This window comes from Anas platyrhynchos, chromosome 2, assembly GCF_047663525.1.
Source record: "Anas platyrhynchos isolate ZD024472 breed Pekin duck chromosome 2, IASCAAS_PekinDuck_T2T, whole genome shotgun sequence".
NCBI lineage: Eukaryota > Metazoa > Chordata > Aves > Anseriformes > Anatidae > Anas > Anas platyrhynchos.
The window spans coordinates 156,533,037-156,546,860 of record NC_092588.1 but is presented as its reverse complement, the minus strand read 5'-3'; the positions used below and the strand labels follow the sequence as shown (position 1 = coordinate 156,546,860).

At 49.5% G+C, this 13,824-nt stretch overlaps 1 protein-coding gene across 1 annotated transcript; it reads left to right on the top strand.

The window, feature by feature from the left end:
- The first annotated feature begins 3,923 nt into the window (after positions 1-3,923).
- KLHL40 (kelch like family member 40) lies at positions 3,924-13,059 on the top strand. The gene is made up of 6 exons (XM_005023246.6): positions 3,924-5,236; positions 7,797-7,957; positions 9,869-9,976; positions 10,107-10,292; positions 10,825-10,971; positions 11,749-13,059. Exons 1-6 carry the CDS (start codon positions 4,091-4,093, stop codon positions 11,858-11,860), a joined length of 1,860 nt encoding a protein of 619 aa, XP_005023303.2. The 5' UTR covers positions 3,924-4,090; the 3' UTR covers positions 11,861-13,059.
- Positions 13,060-13,824: the final 765 nt, after the last annotated feature.

Below are 13,824 nucleotides of genomic sequence, written 5' to 3'. Positions count from 1 at the left end.
TATGTGCCTTATCATCTGCTTTTAGGTTTTAAAACCCTCTAAACTTTGCTGGTACTTGCTTGGAGGCCAGCTTAGCTTCATGGTGATGCAGCAAATCGAAACTGGATGGGAAAAGTCCACCATGATCAAAACTTCCATAAGAGATTAATATTTACACAGGTGTCAATTGACTCATTTTCCACTGCTATCATGAGAGAGAGAAACATCTTCCTCACCGGTCAATAAGATGTGGTACTGACTCTCCAGTGTGGCAGGACCCAGCCCTGTCGAATCCCCTGCACATAAACACAGATTGTAAAATGGCAATGACAAACCAGCATATACAAATAAAAAACAGGACTGGGGGAATAGTGTGCACACAACTGAGAAAAACATTTCATGCTCGAGATCCTGGAAACATGTAACCTAAAATATGAGATGAAAGTTCGTCTGAGCTCCAAATGGTGGAGAGGACCTGAAGGCTGTGGATCTGAGCTGCACAAAGCACTGCTGGCTCTTCACTCCCTGCCCCAGGAACCTTCAGGAGAGCTAAACATCAGCTTCAAGAGCACCCCTGGGTCTCCCCATTAGCACTGTGTGAGCCTCCCCATGGCACAGAGCTGCTCAGAGGGTTTGGAGTCCACCAGGTTGAGCCCCTGTCCCACCAGGCTGTGGCAGAAACTTGTTTGGGGAGGAATTTTCCTTATCTGAGATGAACATGCTTGTGTTCTGGAGGCTAGGAGGCTTACAGATGCTTTGAGGTCAGGGTTAACACAGAGGGCACAGTCTGCGTGTCCAGCCTGGGCCATATACGCAACTATTAGGGAGTGTCCAAAGGAGGGTAACAAAGATGGTGAAGGATCTAGAGGGGAAGACGTTGTGAGGAGTGGTTGAGGCCCTTGGTTTGTTCAGCCCAGAGCAGAGCAGGCTGAGGGGAGGCCTCATGGCGGCCTGCAGCTCCCTCATGAGGGGAGCGGGGGGGCAGGCGCTGAGCTCTGCTCTCTGGGGACAGCGACAGGACCCGAGGGGATGGCATGGAGCCAGGGTTAGGAGGCTTTGGGAACAGTTAAGGTGTCCAGTATGAATTCATGATTTAAGTGAAAGGGGAAAGATTGGCAGCACTGGAGCCCTCTCATCACAGGCAACTGCCCAACATGGGTGCAGGAAATCAGCTCCAGGGGTGCCTGCTTCTCCCTGTGATTGCAGGGAGCTTAAACAACACCCCCCAGACCGAGAGAGCCAAAACCATGTGGAATAACATGGCGTCTCTGAGGCCTTTCAGTCCAAATGGCTGATTTCTACCAGGCTCTAGAATGGGCTGGCTTGATTTCAGAGCAAAATGAAGCTTGGTAAATCCCATCTCTGACATGTGGGCTTGGATGTGTTTAGCAATAGGGCTGCTCCCCGCATGGGCAGGGGGGTCTGAGTCTGCTTTCCCTGCCAAAGCAGGGCATGGTGGTGAAAGCAACCAAAATCCAGCTGTTCATTTGTCCTGAGGTGGTTGTCCCTGAAGGGTTTTCCATCTTCCTGAAGGGTGGAAAGCTCTGGTCGCTGCTGCTCTGGAGAAGTCTGCCCCAGGGTGAACTCTGGAAGGGTGAAAAGGTCCATTAACTGTCAATATGAACCCAGAACAGCTCTCAGGCCCTGTTTGCCTGGAAAAAGCACTGACTTCCATCAATCCATCAGTCTCTAAAGGGAGAGATTTATTTGTGGAGGTGGATCAATGCCTTCCTGCTCTCCACTGAGCTGTTGCCCATGGAGGGAGCGAGCCCATTGCTCATCTTCCATCTACCACTTCCCAGGGTGGGATATTCACCTGTTCCAGAGCCAGTCCCCGTTTCCAATCACCTGCACAGTCCAAAACCATATACAAGTTCATACTTACTACTGAAGCTGCGATTTCAGGTAGGTCCCATTGCATTTAGAGGTGTCACCTTATGATGACAAGTGAGGGGAGACAGCACTCTGGAAGAACTGGGGTTGCTTCCCCAAGCCTTGGAGCTCTGCAGAGCCACAGAAGATGATGGAGACCTCGGAGCAGGTTTGGGACCAAGGAGGTGCTCTTTTCCTGGGTGGACCATAAACCTTAAAGAAGCCACAGGATCATCTGGGATCTGCTGTGGGAAGAGCTGGGCTGTAGCTGGCTCGGCAGCAGCACCTCGTGATGTGAGGAATGTGGAAGCAAACCTTGGATGACAGCACACGCTGAGAGCACAGTGAAAAGGAAAACAAGCAGGGGTTCAAGGGAGATTAAAGGCAGAGGAGGAAAATCCCAAACAATAGCACAATCACACTGGATTATGCTGGGAAAAATGAAAAAAACTAATACAGAAGGAAGGGAGAGGGGAGGATGGGGTTGTCCAGTCCCAGACCTCTGGGAGCAAAGGAACATTTCTGAGGTATGACCCAGCTTAGAGATCAATGTTCATCCTTTGAGCCTCTCACGGATGAGCAGCCCAGACGAGTTTATGATCTGAGCTCTGAAAACAGCATGTGATTACTCCTCTGCTATATTGGTACTGCCTGGGATACTGCTGGAACCTCACCAGTACTAGAGGGCTTCGTACCAGTATCGTTCCCTCCCTCTTCCCATTTACGTAGATCACAGTCATGGCACAAAGCGTTTTTATAAGCACATCCATTCCAGAGCAAGTGGTTATGTGGCTTTAAATACACCAAGAAGAGTGGCTAATATTCTTGCATAGATTTAATTAGTTTGTTAATTAAATCTCTGCCATCTCTGAGTGTCAGAGAGCCCAGAGGGTCCATAATAATGGAGATAAAATAAAAGACTTATCTAGAAATTTCAGCGTAGGTATAAACACTTATAGTTACTCTGCTCACCTATGCCTGCCAAAATTAATTTGCTTCCTTGTGAGCTCTTTGGGAAGAGCTGGGCCTGGACCAGCCACTTGAGGTCCCACGAGGCTTCTTCGACATTCAAGGATGTGGAAGCAGGATGCAGGACCTGATGGAGTCCTCAGCTTTCCTGGAGCATCAGCTGAGGGCCAGGGAGGCTCTAGGCCTCAGCACGGGGGTGTTGAATCTCAGTAGACCTTATCAGGAGACCCCTGACTTGCAAGGAGATACCTGGGTTTGGATGCCTTAGTCTGTGAGTTGAACCCCACCGTTGGGGTCTCTATATTTTGGATCTGCTTCAGACATTCTCTCCACCACCAAAATGTGGAAAAGGTGGATTTATTAGTGGTGAGGTGTCCAGAGACAGTGCTGGTAGGGCCTACGCACATAGTGCAGGCAACAAAGGCACATCCCTCCCCCAGACTCCGGGGGTCTCCTCCTTTGGTAAGACTTTTTAAGTAACTTCCCACATAGGTCTCATACCCCATACACAAGTGTAAATAAAAAACTCACCTTCATTCCCCACCCCCTTCCAGCCTCAAAAAGTGGCTCCAGAGAAAATAAAGGACAAACCCTTGCAGAAAATCGGCCCAGGGGATGAGCTGTTTGGCCTCATGGGTGCCACAAAGCCCACACGAGACTCTCCCTTCTTGCATCTTTCCAGCGTTGACTTCATCGTCTATTCTTAGCACAGCAAAAGGCTTCGGAGTGGTCATTTAGTAGCGTTAGGAGGTCCCAGCCCTGCTGTTGATGACCCAGAAGGCAGATTAGGGGGGTTGATTCATCTGGAGGATGTTTTCCCCAAGCGTGGTGGCCGTGCCGTGGGGTCGCACGCGTCTTCCGTCATGGGACGGCGGCAGAAGCTCGCGTTCCCCCCGCGGTGACTCACGGCCTGCCAGGCCGCTCCTGAAGCATCGAGGCTGGAAGTACAGCTGTTCCCCCCGTCCCCTCCCTTCCCCCTTGTCCCATGTGTCATATTAGAGGGTGATCGGCTTACACATGCTCCAATATGGATTCCTAAGCTTTGTAGCACAGCGGCTATATATAAAGCCCTGCGCTGCAAGCTGAAGTACACAGACAGCTGCGATAGCAGCGAGCCTTTCACATTCCCAGTGCGCTGACAGGCTGGAAGCAAGGGAGACCTGCTTTGAGTAAGTTTCTTTACCAGGGCACACAGACAGAAATATTCGTAAATCCACAGTTAGATTTGGTGGAAGGCTTGGGGAAGAAATAAGAACTTTTACTCTGCACTATGGGTTTGCCTTTCGATCAAGTGGAAGAACTGCGTCTCTACCAGCAAACTCTCCTCCAGGATGGACTCAAGGACATGTTGGACCACAATAAGTTTCTGGACTGTGTCTTGAAAGTCAAGGGGAAGGAGTTCCCCTGCCATCGGCTGGTGCTGGCGGCTTGCAGCCCATATTTCCGGGCGATGTTCCTCTCAGACATGGAGGAGAGCAAGAAGAAGGAGGTCAGCTTGGAAGATGTTGATCCAGATGTCATGGGCAAGATCCTCCATTATATCTACACCTCTGAGCTGGAGATCACAGAGCAGAACGTGCAGGACATCTTCTCCGTGGCCAACATGTTCCAGATCCCCTCCATCTTCACCGTCTGCGTGTCCTTCCTGCAGAAGCGGCTTTGCCTCAGCAATTGCTTGGCCATCTTCAGGCTGGGCTTGATGCTGGATTGCGCCCGGCTGGCCGTGGCAGCTCGGGATTTCATCTGCGATCGCTTTGCGCTGGTCTCCCGCGATGAGGAGTTCTACCAGCTCTCACCCGACGAGCTCATTGCCATCATCTCCAGTGACTCCCTCAACATCGAGAAAGAGGAGACTGTCTTCGAGGTGGTGATGAAGTGGGTGGGGACCAAGGACCGTGAGAGCCGGCAGAAGGCCCTGCCGGTCATCTTTGAAAGCATCCGCTTCCGCCTCATGTCCAAGGACTACATCAAGGACCACGTGGAGAAGCACGCCGTGGTGAAGTCCAGCCCAGAGCTGCTCAAGAAACTGCAGATGGTGAAGGATGCCCAGCAAGGCAAATTCACTGTGGTGAAGAAGAAGAAAGTGAAGAAAAGCAGCGAAAAGCAGGCAAAAGACAACGTTGTCAATGGAGCAGTAGAGGAGGAGGAAGATGCGGAGGAGGATGCCCTACCAGGGATCCTAAACGACACGATGCGCTTTGGCATGTTCCTCCAGGACCTCATTTTCATGGTCAGTGACAGTGGAGCAGTGGCCTATGACCCCACTGCCAATGAGTGCTATTTTGCCTCCCTGTCTGCTCAAATCCCCAAGAACCACGTCAGTCTGGTGACCAAAGAAAATCAGATCTTCATTGTCGGAGGACTGTACTACAACGAGGACAACAAAGAGGATCCCATGAGCTCCTACTTCCTGCAGGTACCAGCTTTATTTTTGTTGTTTCTTTGACCACTTAAGAGCACCACCAGATGCCAGTAATATCCATTGCTGTGTGATGCTAAACTGAAGGTTGTAAATGAAGGTGAGACATCTAAACTGTTTTACTAGAGATTCTTAGCATTATATTTTTAATGGAGATCTCTCTGACAGAAGAGATCCAATATCCATCCCTTTTCAAACGCTCCTCTTGTCCCTGGGTGTGTTCTAGTTTCAGCTCAGCCTGCCTTGGCTGCTTCCTACCCTTCCTGTTGACCCTGTATGAATCCAGTAAATCCTATATCCTCTTCCCTTATACCCAGAAATCCTTTTGTACTTCTCCCATGGCTCACATCTGTTTTTGGAGGAAGTAGTAAAGCAATGAAAGGATAAAGCAAAGGGGGGGCCCCATACTGAGACACACAATTTGGTCCTTTCCCTGCCTCGTTGGACGGGTAGGGCTCTGCACCCACACCATGTGTGGGTGCCTCACCTGGAAAGGGGCAGCATTTGGAGCCTGTGCAGCCTGTGAAATGAGGAGTTAGTGGGAAGAAACCATGAAAGTGGCCCGGGAAAGTAGGATGGAGGGGAAAGGCAGTGGGAGTGCTGAGGGAAATGGCCCTTTGTGCTGAGCAGGAGCTTTGACCGCAGCAGATGTGGGCAGCTCCATCAGTTAGCATCCCAAAGCAGTCAAACAAGCTATGTCTAAAGATCAATACTCCGCCTGTTTTGTTGCTGATCAAGCAAGGTTGTATTGCCATGATTGCGGCAAGCAGGTCAAATAAAGTGATTTTTCCTCTAATCAGGCACTTGTGAGCCCACATTTGGGTGCTGAGTCCAGGCTGGTGCTCCCCAGTACAAGGAGGACGTTGAGGTACTGGTGTGGGTCCAGCGGAGGCCACCAAGGTGGTTAGGGCTGAGGAAGAGAAGCATCTGGGTCTTGTCAGCCAGGAGAAGAGGAGGGGAAGATCTCATTGATGTCTGCAGCTCCTTAATGGGGTACATCGTGGCCATTTTTAGCTGCTTTCCCCCCAGAAAAGGGGGACAGAGGTGCCCTCACAGCCTGCTCTGACACTCCTGCATGGGAAGAGCAGACATGTCCCAGGGCTGGAAGGTGCTGTCAGTTTGTGGGTGTGTGATTTGTTTCCACCAGTGCCCTTACATAGGTCACGGTTCCTGTAGGAATATGATATTCTTTTGAGCCTTTTTCAGCTGAAACTTCACACAGATGTAGGCAGGCAGCTGTGTGATAAACCCTTGAACCACGGTGTCAGTGCAGCAGCATCTTACATCTTCTAACTCTGTTTCTATCCTCTGTTTTCGTGTTCCTCCTGCTGAGAGGTCAGGGATAGTTTAGACTTGAGGACAAGCACCGATGTATATAAACGCTGATAAATCCCAGAGGCCTTGCACATTTTGGCAGGAACAAAATGATTCCGTTGACATTCCAGATGGAAAAGGGTATCCTTTATTTGTCACTTCTAAGATTTATGCCTTGAAAACAATGCTGAAGCCATCGAGAAGCAGGAACTCTCCTGGTGACCGGGCTGCTTGGGTCTGTGCTATAAATAACAGAAATGTGGGCCACAGCTTACACAGAGACAACAGCCACAGGCTTCCAGCTGAGGCTGAATTTTGGAGGCAGCCCAGCAAGCTGGAGCTCCACGGCGCTTCAGGCAGTGCTTCAGCCCAGCTTCCTCGTGCAGAGTCCCCCCAAACGGGCTGCTAGAGGTCACCCCAGGCTAATACGTGATTCTGCCAAGATGTGTTAAAAATATTGCCCCGGTTTGCAAGTCCCACCACGTCCAAAGAGCCCCCAGCCCCATGCTGTGTCATAATCCTTCACGCCTTTTTTTCTGGTGGGAAGTGGGGTAATGCCTTGGTCCACAGATGTCCAAGGACTTTGCCATCTGATCTACTGGCATTTTATGGATTCATCTCCGTGTCTGTCGGGTGGGATGGACACACCGTGGTCAGCATGAAGAGCTCTGGTCTTTGCAACGTGATCTCAGCTTCATCTGAAGATGTTGGGTAGATAGGTGTTGTGTAAATACCATTTGTGCCAATAGACACACGCGTTTCATCTCTCACACCAAGGTGGTAGAGGACATCAGCATCTTGAGAAGCAGAGGAGGAACACAGTAATGAGCTTTGCCAGAAAGAGGGAGAGTTGGTGGGAGGAGAAGGCATTTTACTCTTCAGTGTTTCAGCTCCTCCAGTCCCAGGAACTATTTTTAATTAGGTCCAAGATGAGACTCTCCTATCCAAAGACAACCAAACTTGTTCCAAGCCGAGGCTTTGGTGTACAGAACAGAAAACGTTCCTGCTCATGCATCTCTGCTCTTACACCTTGTCATAAAACACAGCTGGTGATGTGTGACTTGGATTTGCACTGAGATTCCCTGTCCTGCACCAGATGCAGCATCAGGGGCAAGGCATGGGCAGAAGGTGCCTGCTGGGGTGATGAGCAGCACATGGGAACGGCCCTGCTCTTAGCCTCTGGCTCTTCATTAAGCCAAGATGCCGGGAGAGCACACACTAACGAGCATGTGTTTCCTTTCAGTATGACCATCTGGACGCAGACTGGCTGGGCATGCCCCCCCTGCCCTCCCCTCGCTGCCTCTTTGGCCTGGGAGAGGCAGAAAACTCCATTTTTGTGGTCGGAGGGAAAGAACTGAAGGAGGGAGAGAAGACCTTGGATTCGGTCCTGTGCTACGACCGGCTGTAAGTGTCCACGTGTGAGCGAGGGGCAGGAGGTGGCTGGCAGGAGAAGGTGAGGCAGCTGCCGTGCAAAATGACCCCAGTTCTTCAGGGACCGGGTTTAGAGACAGGGCTTGATCTCTGCACCTCGATGCTGGGACCACGGGGAGCGATTTGAGATGAACCTTGGGGCTCTGAGCTGCCCCTCTCCAGCTGCTTCGTTTGTTCTAATTGAACAAATTTGTTTGTTCTAATTGGTGGGAGCCATACCTGGGATATTAAATTATCAAGGACTGGACTTAGCAGATGCTCACGTGGGACCCGCATGGAGGAGCGAGGGGAGTTTTTTCCTTCTGTTCTTGCCCTTTGGTTAGAGTTTTGGTGACCTTCACTGTGGTTTCACAGGGAGTAGTTTTGTACAGGAAAGCTTGTTTTGAAACTATTCAGACGTGGCACTGAATGGCCCACCCTGATTGATATCAGGCTTAATATATGATTATTTTTGCACAATGGGCTCTGAACCATGTTATGTCATGAGCTATATTAAAACTGACCGTCCTGTTCTGCTCGCAGGAGGCAGAAATATCCAAAGAGTTCTCCTCTCTGCCCTAAAGAAGCACAGTGCTAGGTGTTAACAAGCCTTTGGTCAGCTTATATTTAGATTTGTGTGCTCCAAAATCTGTTTTATAGGCAGAGATTTGAAACCAGTTTCATTTCCCAACAGTAGGGTATTTATTGCCCCTCTGGGACATATCGCCTGTCCCCTTGCTACTCGCTCGGGGGTGGCTTAAATATTGGCTGGAGGCTGGCAGAGAGATGATCAGCACCACTCCTATTTCTGGTGTTACTTAGGTAAAAAATTTAATGGTAACAAACCTGGAGAGGAAAAGTTGCTGGTTTATAATAGCAACTATTTGCCCAGAGTGGTTGGGCAATTAGGAAGCACTCAGAGTCCTGGTGTCTCCATTCTTAGGTAAAATAAAGTGCCATATTTTGAGGGGTTCATCCTACATGGATGAAAATTGGGGATGACTCTAAGCAACGTGGATATCAACAGCCACATCTTGAGAAATTGGTCAGCCCTATTTGTCCCTGCTGAACATAGCTGTCTATGTGTAATTGATGATGGGCCTTCCCTTGGGTCCAGATCACCACAAAAGCCCCCAAATTTTAGTTGTTTCCATTTTGGGCTGCTGCTACCCAACGTAAACAACAAGGATGTAAAAATAAAGGCTTTAGGTGTGCCAAAGCCCTGCCTAAGGACAGAGCTGGAGGGTCTGCCATGGAAAAGCAGCGGGTATCCTAGCAGAGGCACTGCTTTGGGGTTTCCAAATCTTTTAGCTACATCCTCAGCTCAGCTGCCCTGGAGCTAGCTCAGAGGCTTCAGCACAACCCCACGCTCCAAAATGTGGATGCAACCACCTTGGTGGCTGCTGGCAAACCAAAACACTTTAAAATCAAAGGTCATGGTAAAAAAAAAAAAAAAAAAAAAAAAAAAAAAAAAAAAAAAAAAAAGAGAGAGAGAAATTTGTCCTCAGAATATTGCATGCTTAAGTCTCTTGGATTTTTATTTTTTACATAATGCTGAAATCTCTGTCTCATCTGTATTTGGCTGGTAATGCTTGTAAATGATGTGAGGCCCTAGGAGAAGGCACTGTTTATGCACAAAGCCCAGAAGTAGAGGATGCTGCAGAAAAGGATGAGCATTAGCATAAGCATCTGGCATGTTTTATGTTTGATCTTCCTTTTTTTTTTTTTAGGATGACAAAATTTACTGGTTCAGCATTATCTCATTGGAAGACTCCTATTTTTAAGACACTTTGTTTTCCATTAGTCAGGATCTGCATTCACCTCCAGGTCTGGAAAGCGCCCTGTGCTCTGGGCCTCACCCAACAAGCTACAAATCCTCTTGCCTCCCATCTTTCCCTGATCCAGGTCCTTCAAGTGGGGTGAAGCCGATTCCCTCCCCTACGCGGTCTACGGCCACGCAGTGGTGTCGCACAAGGACCTCGTCTACGTCATTGGTGGCAAAGGAAGCGACAAGTAAGTCAAAAACCAAGAGAAACCCCCCAAAACATCCCCCAAACCAGAGGGAGGGCAGAGCATGAGTCAGTACCTCCTGCAGTGCCAAGCAGGTGAGTGAGCGAGCCTCCTCTCTCTCCTCTTTCTCTAGGAAGTGCCTGAAGAACATGTGTGTCTACAACCCCAACAAGTTTGAGTGGAAGGAGCTGGCTCCCATGAAAACTGCCCGCTCGCTGTTCGGAGCCACAGTGCACAAAGACAAAATCTACGTGGCGGCTGGTGTGACCGACTCCGGCTTGACCAACTCGGTGGAAGTGTACGACATCGCCACCAACAAGTATGTACCTGAACACACCTTCAGGGCCTAGTTACCAACTGTAGGTGTACATTGAGCAGCTTCCAACCCTTCAGGAGTTTGTTTGCAACTCCTGATCCCAGTTTCTCCCAGTCTGTATTTTTCAGACCACTGGGAATCAGTGAGACCATTGCGGTTGGGCTGTGGATCACACCAGGCTCACACTCAAAGTGGTTTCATCAACTGGTCAACTTCTTAGGTACTTTGCAGGGCTGTAGCTTCATCTTGTCATCTTTGTCCTATGCAAGAGATGTGTTTCCTGACTTGGGGTGGGTGTTGTGGCCGCATCCAGCCCCTGGAACCTGCTGGTCCATGCTGGGTGAGCACCACAGCTCAGCTACTCACAGTAAAATGAAGTTGAGCTATGATGATGGAAACACCTCCCTAGCACCAGGCAGTGTATGATCCCATCCCGTGTAAACCTACACAAGTTAATCTGCCGCTAGTTAACTCTGTTGATGATGATGACGGGGGTTGGCAGGGTGCCCTAATGTGTCCCCTCTTGACACGGCAGGTGGGACACCTTCACCGAGTTCCCGCAGGAGCGCAGCTCCGTCAGCCTGGTGAGCCTGGCTGGGGTGCTCTACCTGCTCGGGGGTTTTGCCACGGTGGAGACGGAGTCGGGAGAGCTGGTGCCAACGGAGCTGAACGATGTTTGGAGGTGATGACCTTCCCTGGGGCTCTCCGTGGTGGTATAGGAGATGGGGGGGATGTTACTCAGCAAAAGCCACCGAGGGAACGGATAGTTTCTGTCTTTCTTGATGCCTTCAGCATGTTGGTGTTGCCTCAGCACAAGGCTGAAGGCTCAGCATGGGGGCTCTGGGTGAGGTGTTTGCCCTGTGCTGTGCTGGAGGGCACGTTAGGCAATTCAGTGATTTCTCCCAGCCTCGTACAGCAACACACCAGGCAAAATCTGCTCCTTCAGCTTTTTCCTGAACTGACATTTTGTTTGGAGCTGGTTCCAGACCTCCTCTCTGGCTCGAAGCCGTGTTTGTGCAATGAGCGCTCTCCCCGGGAAGAGCCAGTGCTCAGGATGGAAATGAGATTGTCTTACGTGGGAGCAGAGAAGCAGTCAGAAAACACTTTCTGACAGCTGCTAATGCAGGGCTAGCTCCTGTCCTTCGGCTCTGTGGCTCTAGAGCACCCTCAGCAGGCATCTCCTGGCCTTCACCAGAGATGTTCAATCTTGACATCAAGCATCAAGCCATTTCCAGTGGAAGTGGTGTCTCCTGCGAGACCATGAGCTGATATCTGCACATCCTAGCCTGTTGAACCAAAGCATATCAGGGCTGAAAGTCCCCATGGTACCCCCACAGTGACCAAAAAACCTCCATGGGACACCACACCGCATCCTGGGCCTCCCAGCACTATGGAGAGCAGCTGAAGTGGGGAGGGAAGATGCTTTCCTCACCACAACTCTCCCTCTGTCTCTCCCCAGATACGACGAAGAGCAGAAGAAGTGGGAAGGGGTCCTCCGGGAGATCCAGTACGCCTCTGGTGCCACCTTCCTTCCCGTGCGCCTCAACGTTTTGCGGCTAACGAAGATGTAGTGGGGCAGGATTTACTTCTTCCATTGGGGTCTGGGACAAGGAGGGACGGGGGGAGGTGAGGCCATGCATAGCAGTGTAGAGACATGGCAGGTCTCTCTAGATACCGTGCAGGACATTGCATCTGTGATTGGTACCATTTTACTTCATCAAATGGGAAAGCTCACCTTGGAGGGGAAAAGGAAGAGGCGAAGGCTAGTGGTACAGGTCACACCTGGGGGGACTTGGATGAGTTCCCAAGTGATGCAGGTTTTTGGGATGAGACAGTTGAAAAAAGGCATGTGAGCATGGGCAGCAGAAATCTGTAGGACATTGCAATGAAAAGAAAAAAGTTTTGGTTCTTCATCTCCATCCTGACTTTGGACTGAAGAGATGTAAAGAGCTAAAGACTGCAGGAGGGGGAGAGTCATGCTAAGAGTAAGGTAGGGAAGGGAAGAGAGACAGGCAGGGAGGGCCGTGAGCACTCATCTCCATCCTTTTGGGCTCCCCATCTTCAATCACAGATCACATTGTCCTGACCTACGGTTGGACAAATGCTGTTTTTCAGGGAAAGGTTTTTTTTTTTATTTATGCTGTCTTTCATTTTTATTGTTCTGAACTTTTTTTTTTTTAAACACTATTCTAATTTGCAGAATTCTTGGAGATCTCAGCCGTGTTTGGCTCAAAGAGAGCTTCCTACTGAGAAAAAAATGCATTGTGTTTTTTCTTTTTTTAAGTTATCATAATGATGTTTTGATAGAAACATGACTGTACTGGCAGCAGGACAAAGATCTGTTAGAGCAAAAATCTAATGATGTCCATGCTGCCTGACCAGTGGTTTATTTAAAAATAAATCTTTAAAATGTTTCAAAAGAAATTCCCTTTGTCTGCATGCTTATAGAGCCGTAACTGAATGTCCACAGCAACTAAACACAAGGACCAAGCAAAAGCTGTGCTGAACACATACAGCAAACCAGCCCAATGGAGAGCCCTAGCAGAGACCCAGATTTTATTCTTATTTTCTTGCATTTCAGAGCTGAAACTTAATGCTCATATCCTTAAAGCTTTTCCCTGTAGATATGAGGACTAGAGGCTTACCTAGGGAAAGGAAGAGGAAAGCCAGCTGGATGCTTACACGCCATCATGATGCAGTGAACGGGGGTGACAATAAAAAAACAATAAATACAAACCTTGTAAACGCCCTGAAAGTGGCATGAAAATTACAGTATCAAAAGTCTGTCTGATTTGTCTATCTCAAAATGAAGTCTCAGAGAAACTAAAACATGTTTGGAAGAAAAGACAATTTTGCATGGGTAAAGGAACCAGAGCCGTGTCAAAAGAATCTCGAAAGATTCTTTCCTGGGGGAAATGTGGGCCCTTTGAAGTCAAGGGGAGCACTGCTTTGTCTTGATAAGTTGCTGTGGTGTGGTCCCTCAATAACAGCTCGAGAAGTGGTGATTAAGCCAGGTCCACATCCTCAGTCCTCTCCCCTTGCAGCTGTCCGCTGGGGATATGGTTAACGGGAGGTGAGCGCTCGTGTGCAGTTCACATCCATTATGAAGCCCTGAGAGACGCCACCGCTGGCACGGGGCAAGAAAAGATGAAAGAAAAAAAGGCAATTTTATAAAAGAAGAGCTTGAAATATCCCATCGCTTGAGCAACGAGGGCCAGCTCTCAGAGTCTGCAAGCCAGAGCTGGCCCAAGGAAGGCAGAAGATTTGCACAACGCCAAGCAAAAGTCTGGCCCAGGGAGGTTCACCACCTCCTCGCCAAGAGGCTGCTTCAGTTCAAAGGAAATCGTAAGGAAGAAACGCCAGCAGGAACACCCAGGGAGGCATCATTCCTTGCTGCTGCCCCATGGTTTCCTGGCTGAGGTGCACACAGCTCCATCAGCACAGGTCCCCCTGGGTATCTTCTCCAGGCAATGCTAGCTGTAGAGGAGCAGGTACATCCCATGGGTGCAGCAAAATCATCTCGTCTTCCATTAGC